Source organism: Colias croceus, chromosome 11 (genome assembly GCF_905220415.1).
Source record: "Colias croceus chromosome 11, ilColCroc2.1".
Taxonomy (NCBI): Eukaryota; Metazoa; Arthropoda; class Insecta; order Lepidoptera; family Pieridae; genus Colias; species Colias croceus.
This window is the reverse complement of record NC_059547.1, coordinates 4555913-4577585: the sequence shown is the minus strand read 5'-3', so window position 1 is coordinate 4577585 and position 21673 is coordinate 4555913. Positions and strand designations below refer to the sequence as shown.

General features: G+C 31.3%; 2 protein-coding genes and 1 non-coding gene across 5 annotated transcripts in view; 1 reads left to right on the top strand and 2 right to left on the bottom strand.

Annotated features, from left to right (window-relative positions):
* The window catches only part of LOC123695296 (G protein-activated inward rectifier potassium channel 3), a 29535-nt gene extending 27856 nt beyond the window's left edge, over positions 1 to 1679 (bottom strand). For all 3 annotated transcript variants that reach the window (XM_045641092.1, XM_045641090.1, XM_045641091.1), the window contains exon 1: positions 1282 to 1679. The gene's annotated coding sequence lies outside the window, so the exon portion shown is untranslated. The remainder of the gene's footprint in view (positions 1 to 1281) is intronic.
* Positions 1680 to 4519: 2840 nt separating this feature from the next.
* Positions 4520 to 4591, bottom strand: Trnae-uuc. The gene has a single exon. It is a non-coding gene; the product is annotated as a tRNA-Glu (tRNA).
* Positions 4592 to 10438: 5847 nt separating this feature from the next.
* LOC123695569 (protein yellow-like) lies at positions 10439 to 12464 on the top strand. The gene has a single exon (XM_045641458.1). The coding sequence runs from the start codon at positions 10510 to 10512 to the stop codon at positions 11854 to 11856; it is 1347 nt and encodes a 448-aa protein (XP_045497414.1). The 5' UTR covers positions 10439 to 10509; the 3' UTR covers positions 11857 to 12464.
* Positions 12465 to 21673: the final 9209 nt, after the last annotated feature.

Sequence of the window (21673 nt, the reverse complement as noted above, 5' to 3'; positions counted from 1 at the left end):
TTTAGAACTAAAACTAATGGTTATATCCAAATGCTCGTTCAACAAGTAAAATTGTAGTTATTATATGTTTCAAGTGGCGTATCGTGTCACATAACGATTGTGATTATTTCGTAAGTACGTATCTAATCGCAATAACGGTCAATTTTATTTATAATGTATACTTAAATATTTATAAAATATACAAACACAAAGAAATTATCGAAGAAGTTTGTGTTTTGTTTAAATTCTCAATGATGATTACATATTAAAGTATATACCTACTTATCAAACTTAAATAAGTATGTTAAAAATAATGGACAATTATTGAAACCAGTTAGGACAAATATCTATGTACGTAGTCGATTATTTAACAATGCAATGAAAATCGGACGTCAAGTAAAGTACACGAAAATCCTTGAAAAATATGGCTAAAGTTATGTGACGTCATAGAGTAAGGTCTATTTAACTTGTTTATTTGTTCTAATTTATCGTACGTTAGTAACTAACTGTATAACGTATAATAATATGAAAGGACCAGGTGTGCAAATAATTATAATCAATAACATTATCGACACAGTTTTAGGTTAGATGTATGGAATAGTGTCAAATGTCGTTCATGCTAACGTTACTCTAAAAATACAGTATGGTAACTTTCTTGCGCGAAAATATTGTGACCGTTAACTAGGTACGTTAAAGTAGAGCAAAAATTATTTTTTACAGAATCGTTCTAAATCTACTAGGTATTTGACACTGGTATATAGAAGTTCTAACAATACATTGTAAATGGATAGTTTATAGAATATTGCTATGAAAAAGTTTTCTATTGGTTAAATACGATGGGATTGACATTGTCTTTTTGTACAAAAAACCCTGAAGTTTATTTTCTTGTAGCAAACAATTTTTATCGTGGAATTCCGCGTTCATTATAATATAATAAATTATTAAAATCCGACTATTAGTGATTTCTCGTTAGATTCAGCAATTTAAATGTTTTGTATAGGTATTGTAATAGGTACTTGCTTTTTACTTTTTAGACTATTATTCTTACAAAGCGTGAAAAAAAATTTACATAAAACATGCATAAGGCGCTAAATTATATGCGTTGCTAAATATTAAATTTAAATTTAGCATAGATATATAATACTATGTTTCGCAAAGTAACTATCAATGTAGAGTCAACCATTGACCTAGTTGCCTGTTCTAAAATTCTAATGTTGACGATGAGTGACATACTAAGTACATATAAGCAAATGTGACTAATATAAATAAAAACTAAAGGATAACATTGAATGATTCACTCACCTTCATATATGGACCTATCATAAAGAAAGTTTATCACAGCGTTTCGCGAAATGAATTTCACGAAACAGTACGTAAATTGAAAAAAAGTTTAAACACAGGTTATAGAGTTTCACAATGCACTATCACAGTGACGAAAACGCGCTAATCATGCGGGACGTAAGTCATTTAAAGCAGTCACAGTTAGCACATGTCCCAAATTAATAGAAGCGATAAAATACAATACGTTTTTAAATACACTACTTATTTCTTTTTAGGCATATTTAATTGATTATAAATGAATGGAATGAACGATACTTTTCGTTGCGCGATTTAAATTAGCGGCGGGAAACAGACGGCGTGCGCGCGACGAATGGCGTCGTTGCGTTCAGAGCGGTGACTGGCTGAATAAATGTTTTATCCTATACTTGTATATTCGCAGCCGTTAAAAAATAAATACCGCGAGGTATGTTGATCGAAGGATCGTGAAACGTTTAAGAGGAACTGTTATCTAACTGGCAGATCCAGTAGGGTTTGGCGAATCGATTGACGCTGGGGCCGCTTTTACACGTTTTGAGTCACGTGCCCGATTTCCCAATTAACGTCCATTAATGTACGTTCCATTAATCAATGTTTATGGCAAATATCATATAGCAAGTAATCATAACACTGAGAAACTATTATACAGGCAACTGAAGCCGTTTTCAGAGCGGCTCTTACACCATAAGTTATATAGCTCTACATGTGGTAGAGCTATATAACTCATGATCTCGTGGTATAATTCTGATTAAAAGCTACTTTGTCATCACATTATTACTTCATGTTTAATTAAACAGTAATAATTGATATTTTAATTCTTTATTTCCCGATTTATTGACCGAGGAAGTAAATCTTCGTAAGTTTATTATATTTGTTTATATTTAAAGAGTTATTTTAAGGTGCAATTATTTTCATTTGATTTGTTTGTATAAAGGTCGCATCAAAAGGCTAAAAATAATATAGGTTATCGCACCGTGATGTTTTCAATGATATTTGTTTATATCTTGCACGTACTGAAGGTTTACACTATCAACGTTGTATAAAAGTACCATCGGCATTGACCTATATGTTAAGTGGCGATATATTGCCTACCTATAAGTAATATTAATTAATTGCTACGGTCATATCTGATTTATTTTGTTAATGAAGGAAATTTACAGTTAAGTGAAAAAAAAATATTATTATGTTTTGAGCCTACGCTAAAAAATAAGTTTACACAGACGGAGCCGGGGCGAGCCACCAGCACCTCGTTTATTTATATTTGCAATAAAATTTTAAATTGATTTCAAATTCTTATGCTGTAGGTACATAATATATAATTTACCTACTCGGAGTACCTATTAATAAATATTTTAAAAAATATTATTTAATCGAAATGTGTTACAAAATAAGCAGTCTTATCAAAAAGTGTATAAACAGGAAACGAAACCTTTTTGGTAATTTTGTCCTTTAGGCTTAGGGAAAAATATATAATTAACTTCAATTTTATATTTTACAAATTACAAAATAAGTTTGTATATATAAATATGTACCTACTTATCACAACACTAAAGAGCCTTGCAGTTGCATGTAATTAATTAGTGTCAATCGTTCATACCGCCTTCGCTTTCAGAAGAATGCAATTTACACGCGAAAAATACAAATTCGTGACCTTTGAACGAACTAAATATACCAACCGTCACGCGTCCGACCAATGGGCAAAATTACCAACGCAGCGCTATGAATAGTACAGAACTTTCGTAACTATCCGTGGTGAGGTTAACTGTAAAACAAAAAAAATCACACTCATTATCACCAATGAAACTACTGAAGTACGTGAAAATCCATTCCATTGTGGATCATAGACGTTTAGTACCTTACATACCATACAGTCACAGGAATCAATTTGCAACTGGAAATTGAATTTAAAATAATATACTAAACGTAACGTCTGAAAATCATATTCATTTTTTGAATCAAATTGAAACATGAATTGAACAACTTAATAACCTATATGGACTGAATTCACGTCACTATGTGATTGAGACTACTATAAATAAGATAACATATTATGGAAACCTCTGAATTTACTTATTATTTACAATATGTTTAATGTTTATGTAACCTCTTGTTTACTTATTGTTTCCAATATTATGTTTAAATGATATCAATTTGTGTGAAATTCAAACAAATAACGTTTTCAAAACTTTAGCGTTAGAAACAATAATCTTATGCAAGAAGTATTATTTTTCATAATATCACTGTATTTCGCATCATAATTTATATTAATGTGGTTATTGATCTATATTAAAAGTGCAAGCGCCTGTGATGATTCAATCACTGAGGGTTACATTACCGTAATTCGATAATAAATCATCAGTTTATTGTAAAAGTGCTATGATATCATGTATTAATTTATTATTATTTGCTATTTATTCTGTATCATGTATGTACGCCTACTGGATGACTAATAATGATCACACACGTGTAAGTTCCTTGCCACGATGACAGAAAAAGCCGTTTAAGTTTATATGTGATTTTATTGGTAGAGATTGGTCTATTAAAAGTCTACTATCTAAATTGTAGCTCTACCTTCAGGTAAAGAGAGCTACTTACAGTAGAGCCCGGATCGTTTCGATGCAACGCAGCGTTTTCGACGGAGGATGGTATAAATCCGACGTATTCCACGCTTCTTAGAATTTTTTTTTTAAAGTAAACTATTTTGTAGTTCGTACTTCGTATCGATTAATATTTACAAAAAAGCTTATCAGCTTAAAAGTTTACATGAGGATCGTTCCGCCTTTAGAAGCTCCTCAGAAGCCTTCAGAAAGGAAGTTCCAAGAAGTTTCCAACATCTAATTTAAGATCAATAGTTTATAAAAGACGTTACGTTAAAGGTACTTGTATCAACAGGAAGTTGTACATTTGACTTATGAGTAAGCATATGCGTGAACAAAATATGTAGATATATATTATATATATATTATATAGAAATATGTAGATACATATATATTTTCATCAAAAACACGACATCTATAAAGCTATATATTATTAGAGCTAGGAAACAAGGCATGTTTCATGTTTGTATCCATTCAAATCAAACAAATCTAAACATTTCAACTGGACAATGTATGTGTTCAAACAAAAAAAAGTACATTTATAATATCATGTGATTAAAATTAGTGAATCACCACGATCTCCCTTTTATCGAGTCACGTTTAAAAATAAAATAGCAAAAAGGATTTTCCCGTACCGGGAATCGAACCCGAGCCTCCTGGGTGAAAGCCAGGTATCCTAGCCACTAGACCATACGGGAGTTGAGAGAATCAATAAAATCTACGGAGATGTTTAGGTATGATCAAAATTTAAATCTACTTCCTTGTCTTACGTCAAACAGCCTAAAAATATAATACTTCTTGTCTCATATTTTTTGAGTCATCTGAAAACAAGGAAATAAATTGTAATGAAATTAAACGCAACTTTATAATACCTTTAAGCGACATCTCATGTCGAATTAAATAACTAAATAAATCATCTTTTCACCGACAGATGTCTCTTACCTTAATTTTTTATTCTGTGTCAGATCTATAGATGTCGTTGCTTCGGTTAAAACCTTGGTTAAAACTATACTACTTAATAATAACTAACAAAGTAAGCAAGTAAAAAAAACAAAGGTTTAAGAATATTATGACATATTATATTTGAAAAAAGACAATCAAAAATATCTACTAAACATTTTCTTAGTAAAGCCGATAGACACAAGATGGCGTTATTCACGTTCATTTTCCGATGGAACGCCATAATCATAGAGTAAAATAATATATCGCCATAATATTATTATAGGTGCCGTTTGATTTGTGTCTTCACTTATATCTATTAGGTACTAATAATATAAAGCTGAAACATTTGTTTGTTTGTTTAAACGCGCTAACCTCAGGACGTACTGGAACGATTTCAAATACTATTTCAGCGTTAGATAGGTTACGTACCTATCCATTGCTATAGATAGGCTACTACTACTACTACTAGTTTAGTATTACCTATATTATCTGTGAGATAGGCGATATACCTTGCAATGAAAAATTAATTTAAATTATTTTACTGAATGCATGCTATGCATTTTTTAATAACGTACAGTCCATAAATCCGTAATATTATATCGCATGAGAATAATTAAAAAAACATAAAATCTCATCCTGAACATTCTAAAACTTTTATAATTCAAGATATTCGATAAATTTACCTTTATGAAAATGAACAGAATAAAAATAGAGTAAAGCAGCGCTGTTATTCATTCTGAAATCATAGACAAATCTTCACAATGTATTAAATAATAATATAAGCAATCTGCAATGCACATGAACGTTAGGTACACAATGGCTTTCCTCTTTGTATGAATGAGATTTAACTAGCTATTCGGTATTCCACGTATACGTAGAGCGTTATGAAGAAAATGTCTGCAATTTGTGATACATTAGCTTAAACAATGTTGATAAATATGAATAAAAACAACCGACTTCAAAAACGGAAAAGTAAGAAATAAAAAAGATTTGATATTATTAATTACTACATATTATTTTTATGTGCTATTTACTAAAAAGGTTTGATGTCGGTGCATGGGCTTAATACTAAGTGCTTAGTGTTTGGCACCGACTTCAAACCTATTTAATAAATAGCACATAAAAATAATATGTAGTAATTAATAATATCAAATCTTTTTTATTTCTTACTTTTCCGTTTTTGAAGTCGGTTGTTTTTAACGCAGTTATTTTTATTTAATACTTTTTAGTGTATTTTTCAACACGAATCAAACGAGCCCAAACTCGATAAAGTTGAGTCAATATATTACTGAGTTCCTATGGCCACCTTCCGATTCCATCATCAGATCAGCTCCATGACATGATAATGTTTCATCGCTATCCAATTTACATTCGTATACAAAATTTCAGCTCAATCGGTTACCGGGAAGTGAATCAAAGTTACTTGCTACATTGAAATTAAGTCATCGAGTACAGACAAAAATGCTCATAAAATAAAAACTACTAGGCCTAGCCGAATAAAATTTTTATGGGACCAATTCGACACCATCCCGCATCGAACAAAAAAAGAATCACGTAAATCGGTTCAGAAACCTCGGAGTAATCGGTGTACATACATAAAAAAAAAAAAAAAAAAAAATATACCGGCCGAATTGATAACCTCCTCCTTTTTTTGAAGTCGGTTAAAAAAGGATTTCTATGTTCCTGTATTCCTGAAATAAATCTCAAGGGCATTTAAGATTTCAAAGAAATAATACAAGCAAAGTTTGCAATCGTAGTAATTGCATATACTTAGTCAATTGGTAGCTCCGCTCCTTTCCCTTTGATAACTTTTTTTTTCTCTTCTGTCTATGTGTGTGTGTGTGTGTGTGTTAAATAAAGGACTTTATATTGTATTATAATTGTACTTATTCGTTCCAACCTAATTAGATATTATTCTTCTTAGTCTTACGACGTTTTTTTAATAATATTGACATCAGTATCAATTCTCGATTGTTTAGAACTTTGGCTTAGGAACGCAAAGCCTAGTTTTATATGGTGCTAAAGGGTTGTAGCTTCCAGGCTTGAAACAACTTTCAAAGGGCAAAATTCATATAACAGTTCCTTTGATCGGTTGGTTGCTTCATGCTTGGCTTTTACTGTATAATCCCTTGAGAGCTCACCTGAATACTGAAGCTATATTTTTTTCCAATGTTTTTACTTTTACATGTCTATAAATAAATAAAATGGATGTATCTGTGCGTAACGTCAAAACAGATTTAAATATTGCAAAAAATATGATAAGTTCATAAGTACGAGTTTAATTATGTCTACCTGTTAGTTTGTGCCGGTCAATTTCTGAAGCTGCTTTAGTGATTTTGGAGGGTCTTTCATTTGATGATAACTGATGTTATAACTTATTATCCTCATTTATATCCTCAGCATAGATTGTACAATGATTGAATCTTAAACTTAATTTATATAATAAATTTATACACATAAAATACAACGATAACATGGTATTCGTAGGTAATTAAATCAATACAAACAACGCAAATCGTTGAGCATAAAGAGCAGCTTAATTGAGTATGTCATCAGCAATACACGTGTCGGAAAGTATGCTGTGAAAATTCTCTATAGGTAACTACAATGTTTCATAATCAAAACAGCGATTATTGAAAAAAAGCACCGTGTAGGTATAATAAACCCTTACATAATAACCATAGTTACATATATTTTTTTTATTTTTGGAGGCTGAGGATTTGTAACAATTATTAGATAAATTAATATTAAAAATTTTGTAACGACAATTCAAACACATTCAGATTAATTCAAGCACTTTTGTTGTAGAATGTAGAGCATGGCTAAGACATACCTAATATATAATATCAAAAACATGTGTTCATCGATTATTTCTACTATTTTCCAAACACGTTCATTGACTGAATGTAAAATGAACGTATTTCTTCAAGACGGAAGCAACTTCTTTCATATTTCCTCGCGACTTGAAACACGCAATATTATTTCTACGGTTGCAATACTATAGTGAAACTGCACTATTTACTAAACGTATCAACTTGTTAAGGTCATTTAGGTTTTTTAATAAAAATAAATAATGAGATAAAAAGTCCTTGAATGTTTTTCAGAACACCTAATTTCACATTTTATGTCTGACATTAATTGCATGGGTTTTACATTTTCTAATTTTTGTTTTTACAATTTATTCCAACAGTTTATTCTTGAATCATGTCACATTCACAATTAAATTCATTTATGTTTCGCACACAATCAATTTAATATAATCGATAAGACAATGGATAGAAAATTCACTGCTCTTCGTCGGAAGATCCTTACCCGTCAAAGGCAAGGCTTATAAATTTTTAATAGTGATTACTGATTACTAATGCATACCTTAACACAATGTAGTAGAGGTCGAATTGAATAAAGCCATCGAGATAGATATTTATGGTGTAGTGCAACAGCTATACATTGAGGTCGCATATTGTGAATGCCAGATGACTTTAGCAACAAGTTTTGTTACCTCACACCTACGTGGAGCGTCATCTATAAACATCAGTTTTAATTTAAGAAAGGAATGTACAATTGCGGAACTAAATTCCGGAACTTGAATTTAAAGATTTATATTTGACTAGTTTATATTTGATTCTTCAATTGTATTTCGATATGTGCAATGTGCATGGCATACCTATTTTGTTATAAGCATATGTACCTAAAAACTTATATTTTTGACGAAACAGCTACTTCTGAGTTATTTTCAACAACGAACGTCTTCATTTACATCCGCGTTTTCAAAGAAAAACCCGCATAGTTGCCGTTCCCGTGGGTTTTTCGGGATAAAACCTATCCTATGTCCCGGAGTAAAAAGTAGCCTATGGCCTTTCTCGGTTATCAAAATATCTCTATACTTACCAAATTTCATGCAAATTAGTTCAGTATAGTTAAGGCGTGATTGAGTAACAGACAGACAGACAGACAAGAGTTACTTTCGTATTTATAATATTAGTATTTAGTATGGATTATTCAAGTTTGATTGTAGCTGTATAATTATTTCATCAAATTTTTCCACGGGACTTTTTGTACAATGCCTTATTTCCCACGTGAGTCACATTACCTACATGTAAGAATTACGAATATGAACCATCCCGGGATGAGTCAACTATCAAAGTCCAATAAAGAGTTGAACAAAACATATTGCATATAATTTGTGTTCATAATGTAGGTATTTAGGTATTTTAAATATTTAATTATATATGAAATACATACCTACATATAATTAACAAACATAAAGATATTAAAAAGAAAAAAATGCTAGGTATATTTTATACTAGCTGTGCCCCGCGGTTTCACCCGCATTGCTCCGCTCTTGTTGGTCCTAACGTGACGATATCTAGCCTAAAACCTTCCTCGATTAATGAGCTATCTAACACTGAAAGAATTTTTCTAATCGGACCAGTAGTTCCTGAAATTAGCGCGTTCAAACAAACAAAACAAACAAATAACTTCAGCTTTTTAATATTAGTGTAGATTTAATTGTCAAATTACATTACGTTTTTTAATCGTAAGAATAAAAATGTGTTTTCTTACGATAAATCTTTCAATATTATTTCTACGTATCATAAGTGACTTTTCTTGACTGTACTTATGAAAACACGACTTTATTTTCCCTACTTAAATAGAGTCATGTAAGCATGCAATTATTTAGCGAGATACCTTTACAAGTAAATAGGAAAAACTTAAATCGCTCATTTCAATAGATAGTTCTCATGATTATATGATTTCATTAGGTTAATTTGACATAGATAGACAGAAGACGAATATTTCCAGTCCCTGGAAAAGTAATGAAATTAATATTGCGAACATAATAGATTTCTTCTCTTAACGGTGTTTTCTTAGCTTTTCAGAGGACTGTTCAGTTTCCTACAATTATACTTATTTCTTTGAACCTCTAAAAACTTATTAAACTAAAATAGGACTTTATAGAAATAACATAAGTATACGAACATAACTTTAAAACAAAAATTCAAATACATCCTCAAATAAAATAAGAATATATTTGATTTTATTCATTTATTGTTACTTAATTAAATGCAAACAAAAAAAATATATGTAAATCATGAATACCTATCTTATATTTTTTTCTATAGTGCTACTTTAGCTTGACAGTAAAATGTCTCCAAACGTTATTACGCGAAAATACCTAAGTATAAACTCAGTACATGACATTCTTAAAAGTGCACTCAATGTAAGTAAGTACTTAGGTACTTACTTTGAAATAAAATTTGCATTCCACCATATACCATTAGAAAAGCTGTTCGAATCGATTCCCTGTACAAGTTACCTATATTATAAATACATAAACGGCTAGACTGCCGGACCCCTATTTGGTTAGGGTGAGACGGACGTCCTTGGTGCACCCTTCCTCAATTGTGTTTACGTTTCTATGCCGACAGTGCCTAAGTCCCTCGAGAAAATCTTCCGTGATAATTTTTATTGATGATTTGATAATCCGATAATTTAAGCAATGCATTAATCGTCAGCTCTTAATTAATGACGTAAACTTGTGACACACGCACAGCGAACTCGCATCAGGGTCCGCGAGTCACGCAAAGCAAGCTGCCTCAGCTAAGCCTGACCGTCAGTCGCATTACTCGCGCCGGCCGTGTTGCACGCTCCACACTCCGCGATTACACCGACCATGCTGTTGCTGGTCCTCTTCACCGTCGTCGCCGCCGTGGCGGGACAAAATGATAAACAAATGCCTAAGTCCATTGTAACTCACCGGGAACAATTTCGTGTGATTTATGAATGGCATTCTATTGACTTTACATGGGAATCTCCCGAAGATCGTGAAGCGAGTCTAAATAATAGCAATTACATTCCCCAAAACGTCCTCATATCGGGCATCAACTACTATGGTGATAATATATTTTTAACTTTGCCGCGTATGCTCAGCGGAGTGCCGGCGACTCTCGCTATGATTCCTGCGCATCAGAATGAAACAACCGCGCCGAAATTGAAACCTTTTCCGAGCTGGGCTGAAAATAAAGTCGGTGATTGTGCTTCTCTTCAGTTTGTGCAAAACATTGAAATTGACCGCAATGGAATAATGTGGATACTGGACAACGGTCGAGTTGGAACACTTACTCAAAAACCGGATCCGAAATGCCCACCATCTATTGTTTTAATCGATTTAAAGACTGGAAAGAATGAAATGGAGCGCATCCCACTACCCAGCGAAATAGTTGACCCCAACACAACTTACCTGAACGACCTTGTAGTGGATAATCGCGATGGAGATTATGCATACATAACGGATAATAGTGCTGTGGATCCAGGTATCATTGTTTTCCGTAGAAGTGACAAGAAGACATGGAAGCTACGTGATAAGAGGTCAATGTCGTCCGTTCCGGAGGCAACGCTTTTCCGCATCAATGGCACTACGGTAAACCTGCCAGTGAATGTGGATGGTATCGCTCTCGGCCCGCAATTCCACGCTGAAAACGACACCATCGACCGCACAGTTTACTACTGCCCACTTGCAAGTTTTCATTTATATGCAATTAACGCATCCGTCCTACAAAATGAATTATTGGGTGAAAAAGGTGAAGGAGCTATACGTCCATACGTCGTCGACTTGGGAACCAAAGCATCCCAAACCGATGGAATGAAGATGGATTCAACCGGAATACTCTTTTACGGTCTCATTGGTAACTCGACCATTGCGGAGTGGAATACCACAGTTGATTTTCATGTCGGTCAACGTACGATTGCCCGCGATCCAAATTATATCCAATGGGTCGATCGTTTCACTTTCGATGACCGTGGACAGCTTTACGTTGTAGTCAATAGATTGTACAATTTCGTTAAAAATCAAGTTTCTGTAGATGAAGTAAACTATAGAATATTAAGGTCTTATACAGGATTGAAAAGTTATGTTTACGGTGAAGATTTGACCCCACCCTCCGGCCATCACGGAGCGGGAGCAGCACCGACAATTGGTGCTTCTTTACTATTACTTGCAATTGCTCAACTTTTAGTTTAAGAATGTAAAACCGGTCGAAAATTACACATATTTACGGCGTCGACCGCAACGTGTGTATTGACGTTCGGAGAAACATGTGACATTACCAAAAATTAACAAGTTACCTTGACCCCGAGGTCTCAGTGATACTGATAATACGCAATGTAGATAGCTTTGTATATTTTGTTTGTATATTTAGTTTAGATGTATTAAGATTATTCAGTGGCCTATTCATGGCGGGTCAGAAACGTGTCGAAGACGAGTCGTGTCACTGTTCGTTGCAGCTGAAACAAAAGGTCGGGGACGCGTTGCCAAATGCCTCAATTCGCTCAACAATAAACATTCCAGCTATTTCTGTAGGATACGCGACATGTGCGTGACACACATAACATTTTACATTCGTTTATGTACGGATGCAAGACCAATGATTTTTGTTAAGAGTATTGTATAGTCTGCTACTTCCGTCATTATTCCGTTCGCGTAAATACGGCAAAGCCCATTATTTATCATATTAGATGTAATTGATTTTATTAAACTTATAAATTAAGGAATAATATGTGTAATGTATGAATGTATACGGATAAGCGTGATATTTGACGAGAAATAAACGTGTTTATCATATTATGGTATTTACTTTTTTTATTTACCCGTGTTCGTGACTATATACAATAGCGCTATTATTAACTATTACATATTAGTAGTTGAAGTGCGCTGTATTTATTTTGCGATGGATATAACATGACTTTTTGCAATTGGCTATGTACGTCAGTAACAATAATTAAATTATTGAGTATTATTATTTTAGTATGTACCTAGGTACGTTTGAAGATTATTTTCAAAATCGCCTGTGCCTAATTATTCAAAATAATATTATCTAGATGAAATTGAATGCGATTGTATTTTCATTTATTTACTTTGATATAGTTATAATTTATTCAACTAGGTACATAAAAGGCATATCAATGACTTTCTAATTTCTATTCATCATTAATATACTGAAAATAGATACTGACATGTCCATCAATATAAATTAATTATTTTAGTGTATCAAATATACTGAACTGGTTATAAGTGATTCAATTTCGCCGGATTTTTTGCGATTCAATTAGAGAGGATAATCTTAGAAAGTAAAAGCTCTTCCAAGAAAGTTCATACACAGTACTCTATATGCAAACCTAATACTTCTGATACAATGTGTTTTGACATTAAGCTAGGTACTTGTTTTTCATTTGTTACAATCGTTAAAAGTTTTAAGGATGTAATAATATACATTAATAAAATTATTGTGATCGGACTTATGAATATGTAGAGTGATTTAGAGCAGCATTTTTTCTTTTCCGGGATATTATATTATAAAATATAATGTTATATCTCGAAATGATCATTAATATGTGAATGTGTATTAATTATTATTAGCCCATTTCCGCTTATTGGTTTGTTTTCAGCTTCTTATAGCCCTGAACAGCCCTGAACAAAGCTATCTAAATTAGTAAAACATAATATAATTCCAGTACCTATGTCTGAAAATAGACCGTATGTACCACCACCTTTGCGTTAGTTTTCTAAACAGCAAAAATAATTACTATTGATTATACGGGTACGTTATATGTACATTGTACAATGTATACGCTCAATACAATAACAATGGCTAAGCTATTCCAATACATAACAAATAAATAAACCACCCAGTTTCGTCGTTCTTTGTCATCATTCTTTTGGCAGTGACGCACACACATTGAAACATCACGATGAACGAAGGTCACGTAAGTATTAGAATATTTTAATACAATTAACAATAAAACCAGTTGTTTGTTTATATACAGAAACTATGCATCCGGAGGACAATGTAAACAAATGATTGTAAGTTTATTGTAGAATTTACATTTGTCAGTGTTCTCAATAAATTTTAATTGCCAAAATGTAGTATGTTTTATGAATGTACCTCTATGCTAGCAGACATCAGTAGCAGTTCGTAATTTAGAATTGTACAATAGACTCGCATCCTATTATACTATGGAACCTAACTAGTAAATTGCTCTGTACTGCATGTGCAGTGTGCACCTTTGCTATCCTTTAGGGAATACGAGCGTGATACTATATTATTATGTTAACTTCATATAAAATATGGAACTGTACATGAGTGTGGGCGGGAACTATGTCGCTTAGAATTTACCCTTACACCTGTTTTGTGATCAAATCAAATGTAATTTAAGCTCGATGAAGACAGTCATATTCCATATTTTTGTTTTTATTATTGTAGTAAAAAATCGTACCTACCTCACTACATATAATACGTATACATGTGTATGTTGTTAGCCTCATACCAACATGACAAAGCTCATGTTGTAATTTTTTGCTGTAAATATGTGGGTGTCATAAAAAAGGATTCGCTATTTTCCTCTAACAAACACGATGGCATTGCCTTTAATTTATAACAACTGTGAACTGACCTCCGCAAAAATTATTTACTAACTAGAAATTATTTATAATTACATGCCGTGCAGTAATGAGGCGAGTTGTTGACGACCTGCCTCACGTCACATGTACATACAAATAATGTAAAATAGTTGAAAGCTTTAACTTTCTTTGCTAATTTCTCGATAAAGATTAACTTTTACACAGTTTTTCTAGAGCGTATTCAGTTTTTTTTTTTCGTAAAAATCTCAAAATATTCAAAAGCTTGTCACTTGTGGAATATTATGACACATATAATTACAAAACTTACATAATAAGACATTTATAATCAAAATTGTGATCAAAATTTAAAACCTTTTATAAAATAAGAAAACGTCAAGGAAAATAATACGTACGAGGTAAGTGACAAAAGATGATATTATCATTATTCGCGCTCCTTAGTTTAATACTTGTATTAATTCAAATGATTATATTATACACCAGTTAAAGATACACGATGAATACAGATTTATTCAGTTATAATTGTTTTTAGATCTATCTCTTTGTAGTGAGTTTTTCTCAAACGATTAGTTATTGTTTTCCAATTTTCCCTTAAGTTTTTTATAGCGCAATAATTACACTATTATATCATTTTATTACATTAATCTGTGTAATCATTATTTTACGGATATACTTTTATTTAACATAATTTGAGTCACAGTGCAAATGTGACTCAAATTATGTAGGAAATCAAAAGGCATTCATAGCGTTAGTTTAAAATTCAAGTCCCATAATACAAAACAGCTACTTATCGTTAGTCAGAGCGTGATATCATGACAGTTTATTTGTATCCATACATTAGAATGATAGAATACTAATAAGATTCGTTGATTTAATGCATTTATCATTAGAATCTAATTAAAGACGATTAAAAAACCTAAGACATGGCGATAATAATTATTTTTCTAATTGTTTCATTACAGGAATGTCATTTGTTAATTTCTGATAATGTTTCTAAAGAAGGGTATTCGTAATTGTTTAAAATTTAAATGTTTATTTTTCTAATTATACATAATGCAAAAAGAAACTTTAATTTATGTTAGGTAGACATGTATTTTAGTATCCATAACTATCATATAAGTATTTTTATAAAGACAAAGAGTTATATATTAATTTATTTATATATGTTCTCAATGTTGCATACTTATTGTTTCTGAATATATTTCATATCCAAAGAAAGATATATTGGAATATAAGATAGACATATTGTATCGAGAAATTAACGAAATGTAGAGCCTCTCTCAGGAGATATTCCTGAGTAATGAAGCTTTTTACTGGTAAAAGAAATTCATTTATATGTTCAAGAATCAATTGACGAATTATAACTCTATACCAATATATCCATTGATATAATATAAACTAGCTTTCGCTCGCGGGTTCGCAAGGGTTCGGAATGAAAATGAAATCCATTCCCGAATCCACCTCAGCAAGACATACAAAAAAAAACATTATTTTCGGTCCATGAGTGATAGAGTTCTGTGACAAGCATACGCACAGAACTGAATTTCTTAATATTTAAAGAAAATAGCCGACGTTCGATCACCAGAGGAGCCTAATAGAATAAACGGATTATTTGTAAGCTATATTGCGCTCGATTTCTACATATTATGTTAAAAAATACTTTAATTTTCTTATACCCTTTCCAGCTACCTATAGATAGTTTATTTACTATATTTTATAAATTATAACACACAAGTGATTGCTCTACATATTTTATTTTTCGTGACAGGTTTAAGGCTTTTTTCTAGTTCATGTGAATTAGACAGCATTGTAATAGAGCACTAGAATAATAAAAACCATATAATAACCATTATTCTAGTAAAAAAATATATATATTAGGTATTTATTTACTATATACATAATATATAGACCTGACACTCTACAAGAAGTCATAGAATCTGTTATTTGGTGTCCAGTAGGTACTTAAAAAAGATTTCATCTTTATAAAAGCAGGTAATATTTGCGCATAATATGTAGCCATCTTTAAACATGAAGCTTGTTGCTATTGATTTTAAGCTTGCAATGAAAACAATTACTCGGAAAGAGGAAACTCTTGCAAACTCCGACGATTTTCAAGATTTTTAACGCTTGAGATAAACTTTGAAAATTGTTGAACAACAGGTAAGTACATTGCTCATACAAGGTTTGAAAGCTTTGTCTTGTACGTCTTCACGGGATATTAAAATGTAACTTTTATTTAATTAGCAAACATCCTCCTTGGTAGAGTTAGCTTCCTAGATCCTATTTTCTTGTAGTTGGTAGTTTGTGTTGGTTCTACTTATTATAATAGTCATTTACAAAGCAGGCACCTATTTTTCTATAAAGAAAAACGATCAGTAAAACAGATGTGAAATTAATTTAAGGACTCTATACTCAAGTCAAGTTGAACGGGTTGTGTGACACAAAACCTAGATACTATTAATTATTCTACAATTTACATACATTATATTTTTTTACAGTAGGTACAATACGGGTAATACTAAAACCAAATGTAAAATTACAAAATGATATGTTAATTAATTATTTCTTACTGAAGCATTTAATACTGTTATTCACTTCAAGAATTGTTTAACAATGTATCATATAAATAAACAATTAATGTTTACATTGCTGATCTAACTGTTTGTTTATTACTACAATTATTGTGTTAATCTGTACAATGCTCTCATTTGATTGTTTATTTTTATAAGAAATTGTTTTTCATTATGCAAAACATAATGATAACATTTATTAACAAGTATTACTTATTTTATTACCTACTGCATGGTTAATAATAGTTACAAGTACTTATTTTTGATATAAAACTGCTTCAAATGTTTTATTACAATGTGATGAAAGCGATGTACATTATATTGAATTGCAATGTTAATTCAATTCATTTTCAATACTGTTTTTGACAGCTTTTGATATACCTATTTCCAGAATCTGATATGCTTCGTGCTATTGCGACTTATTTTTATAAATCCATAATACATACCTACTATTTTCAACGTTTTACGATTTTCAATTCAATCAAGAGATAAGACTGGTTGTAAAGCAGCGAAAACATTTAAATAGGGATATTTAATATACTAAAATGTTATTTTTGTAGCACTATCATAGAAACATTTGTTCATTTTGTATATTGACCCTGTTATGAAAACGGTAAGTAATTTAGTATATGTACATAAAAATTGACTGTTGTGGAAGCCATCAGAAACAGCCACCATGCCAAGGATTCGGAAACATCTTTTTTACTACATAGCATTCTAATCTTTTGTTTTCAAACTCTACATTGAGATTCGATCGCATAGCGCGTAAAAGTGGAAAGCATAAGTAAGGCATAATTACATCAGAATAAATGTTTTATTAAAGACTATTAAAGACTGAAAAACATTTTTTTGTTATCTAATTATATTAAAATAGCCCCAGGAAATATTGTTTGAAAAACTTTACGCCTTTGGAGGCATCAAGAGTATAAAATCTAAAAATGTTTAGCTATTGTTTGAATTTAAACTAATTTATAAAATGAAAATACATTATATATATAATAATATAACATTTCTCATAAGAATTGAACCTTGAAACTTTCCACGTGCTAAATAGTGGGAGTTTGAAATGCTCTACCAGCTTCTCTTATTTTATTCTAAAGCTACCTATACATATTACGTTCGAATGCAGATGTTAAAAAGTTTAGTATAATACAGATACAGTATATTAATACAGTTAAGCGTCGAACTATACAAAATTCCTTGAATTGTTGTTATGGTTGTCAAAGTCAATTAAAACCGCCAATAGCGGAGTCGTGTTACATCGAATCACAGGAGAGATAAATCAATACCTCATACTGAATGCGCCGTGAAGTTGTTTGTTTACCAAAGCCTCTGTTTATTATCTATAGGTTTACTATCCTATATTTAGGTATATAGAGGCGAATCTGTGATATTGTACAGGTGGAAATGATTTGACTAAAACTACTTTCGGGTATAGTTTGAAAATAAATATAACAATTAAAATCTTATCATAATACACATGAAAGACAAAACAATGAAATGAAATTAAAACTTAAGCTTTGTACAGAAAAAATATCCGTCGTAAGTCCTAACTACTAACTGAATATGTTATAAAAGCGCGTGCCACCGAGCACCTGTTGATCCTGATTTCCAATCATTATCATTTTATGATGTTTTCTTAGTGAGCATTTATTTTTACATTAAATTAACATTTGAATAAAATACGTTATCTTATTAGTGAATACATATAATACAAAGTTGATCTAGACTTAGGTAGGTATATGGATGTTGGATTTTTATTCAACAACAACCTCCAATATTTTATGTTTTCACAAATAAAACAGTTAATCTTTATTGATTATTCGTTATTAAGCTTCATGAAAGCACCTTTTAATGAAGGCCGCGGAAAATTCCGGAAAAAATATATTTGTTGTTTGGATTCTGGTCCCAATTAGTGAAACGTCTTATTTTCCTTCGTCCAACACCCACATGATCGTATTGTTACAAACACTCTCTCATTAAAAAGATCTCGGTTCAATTGACTCAAATTCGCTATCAATAATCACTTAAGTCTCCCAAATGTAAATGAGATAATATTGGCTTACACCAATAACATTACACGTGCTTTCCACAACACGTGGAATACGGGAACTCATTATATATATATCTACTTATAGTTATAGTTCCATGCAAAGGAAATCTGTCGAAATATCATTGAAGCTCGATAGAGCTTATTTCAGACTTACGTGGGTAGGTTTACTTCATTAATGCAGCAATTCAATTGGAAAATTAAATTTTGATCGAGGAACATAGTATGATTCAGTTTTCTGTAGTTATTTCCAGTTTATAGCATAAGACATAATATAAGAAATATAGAGATGAAAAACGTATGCAACCATATAACTACCCTTTTACGTGTAGCTCGCATCTTCTCGTTAAATAAATTTAGCAGATGTTTGTCTATAATTATAGTAAGTATATGCTGCACATTAAACACCAATTAAAAAACCGGAAACATTCAACACAATTTTAGAAGTCCTCGACAATATTCACTGTAAAACATACAGGCATCATGGCCTAACGTAACCGGCTGAAAATTGTATACGCTAATTTACATTCTACACATTAGCTCACGACCTACAGCCCGTCAGCAAATATATGTTAAATTATTTATAGCCAGAACAAACATAGTCCTACTTCGCTCTACCAATTGGTGTGCTTGCATATAATAAGCAGCCTTGATGTACAGCAATTTAAATTTCACAGCTAATACGCTACGTCAAGGGTAAAGGAAAATTCATTTTCTTTTTCGGAAACGCGCTCTTGGACTGCAGTGCTAAATACGTTTTATTTATAACCTTCCCGAGGTTTTAAGTCTATCTAGCTGTGATTGAAATTAAATGGCTTTAAAAAGGAATAAAAAGTTCATGCATTTTTTAAATTATGAAAGTACCTACTGTTTAAGATGTAATAGATTAACGTTGCGTGTTTAGCCCTAACGAAGTAATATAGTTAAAGCACTTAAAATATATTCGGCCATTGAACCTTTTATTCGGAAAGTGAGCAGCATTGTGAAAGTTTTTGTTAAGAAATTTGACCTTCATATGCAACTGATTGTTTAAAAGAAGACAATCTTAAACAAAAATTAAGTTCTTTTGCGATTTCCTAGATATTTATTCAAATTTTAAACTTTATTTTACATTGTGTGATTAGAGAAAGTGTCATTTTTAGTCATATATTTTATTTTTATAAATCTTGTGGTTTAGAGTGCGCCATTAACAATATAATCAGGTTGCGTCGCAGTTCCACTAGCGGCTGTTAAATTAAACCTTAGCACGCCTAGCCAGTTTTGCTTATATCACGCTATGAATAAATATCATCTAATTCTAGCCTCTACTGTATAAATAAAACCTAAATATCTACTACCTAAAATTTGAGAATAATTTCAAGGATTAACTTCTGTATATTTGTATACACAATTTTAATAATTGCGAACTTAGTAAGACACTTTAACTAACAGGTCGTATATGAGAAAGGCAGGACCGTTGGCTGGAGGCTCTATACTCTTTAAATTTGAATCAAAACAGTAGAGCATCTAGTCAACGGTATTGTTTTTAAGTTCAAAACGTACCTATGCTGATACTTTTATTGATGCTGATACTTTTACATTATTTTTTTAAACTTTATTTTTATAATGCTTTCCGTCACACCATTCAAACACAAATTCAAACGTCATCGCATAAAGCTAGTTAGTCATGAGATAATCCTTCACACTTCGTAATTCATGCCTTTTCTCAACCTATATCGAATAGTTAGCACAAATATTATAATTATTATTTGCAGTAACATATTAGTATTTACATTTAGTATGTACCTACATCTACGACCTAGATATATTGTATTTGTCTTTATCTATACAAACAGAATGATTTTTATGAATCATATGAATCTATGATATACCTGTATATGCATGGCACATTTGCGCTTAAAAATATATATATAGATTATTATGTTTATCTAATACAAACACCGATTATGACGATATTTTATTTAAATGAGATAGCACGATGGAACCACAAGGACCAAATCGATAATGCGAGCTGGTGCGCAGTGTATTTTATATAATTTTTAATATTATGTAGATAATATTGCCAATATGAACTGCACTGAATTAATATTACCCGATATGATATTAAGAATACAGAAATGTTATAACAAGCTATAGCTTGAAATACCATAAAAACTTTAAAACGTGAAAATTGGTCTTGACATATTTTAATTATTTATTTTCTTCTTTAATAATAATTTTTAAAAACGTGTTATTTTCTCATTATATGTTGTTACATTTTTTATTTTAAAGAGGTAATAAATATGTGGTAATATTTTGCAGATCTTGAGAGAGAACTTTACAGCGTTCAAGTACAGGAATTGAAAAATCTTTATGCTCAAGGCAAGCTTTCTCCAAAGCAAGCTTATCCTAGTTCTGAGTGTGATGTTTATGTATCTTACTTTCTATCTTATCTTCACATACCTAATACATAGACAAGCGCCATGATATTGAATTGCATTTGATATTAAAAAATTATATGATTTATTTTTTTACAGCAAAATTAATTACATTCAACACGCAGCTATTATTTGTACCTCTTCTTTTACATAAATATTATATAATATATTATGTCCTTATATACTTACCTATACAAGCTATTCGTAATCACCCTCAATTATTGAATAACATTGGAAGATAATAAATTTATTTCACCTTACATTCAGTCAGTATGACTCACAGCAAGTCAAGTATTCTTATGTAAATTAGCTCAATATTAGTACAATTGCGAATTGTAAGAAAGGTGATTATTCAGCAGTTACATTAAAGTTTAAAATATCCATTT

Bases quoted from the DNA above. Each gene is read 5' to 3' on its own strand.
- LOC123695569 (XM_045641458.1), top strand. From the start codon at position 10,510: ATGCTGTTGCTGGTCCTCTTCACCGTCGTCGCCGCCGTGGCGGGACAA.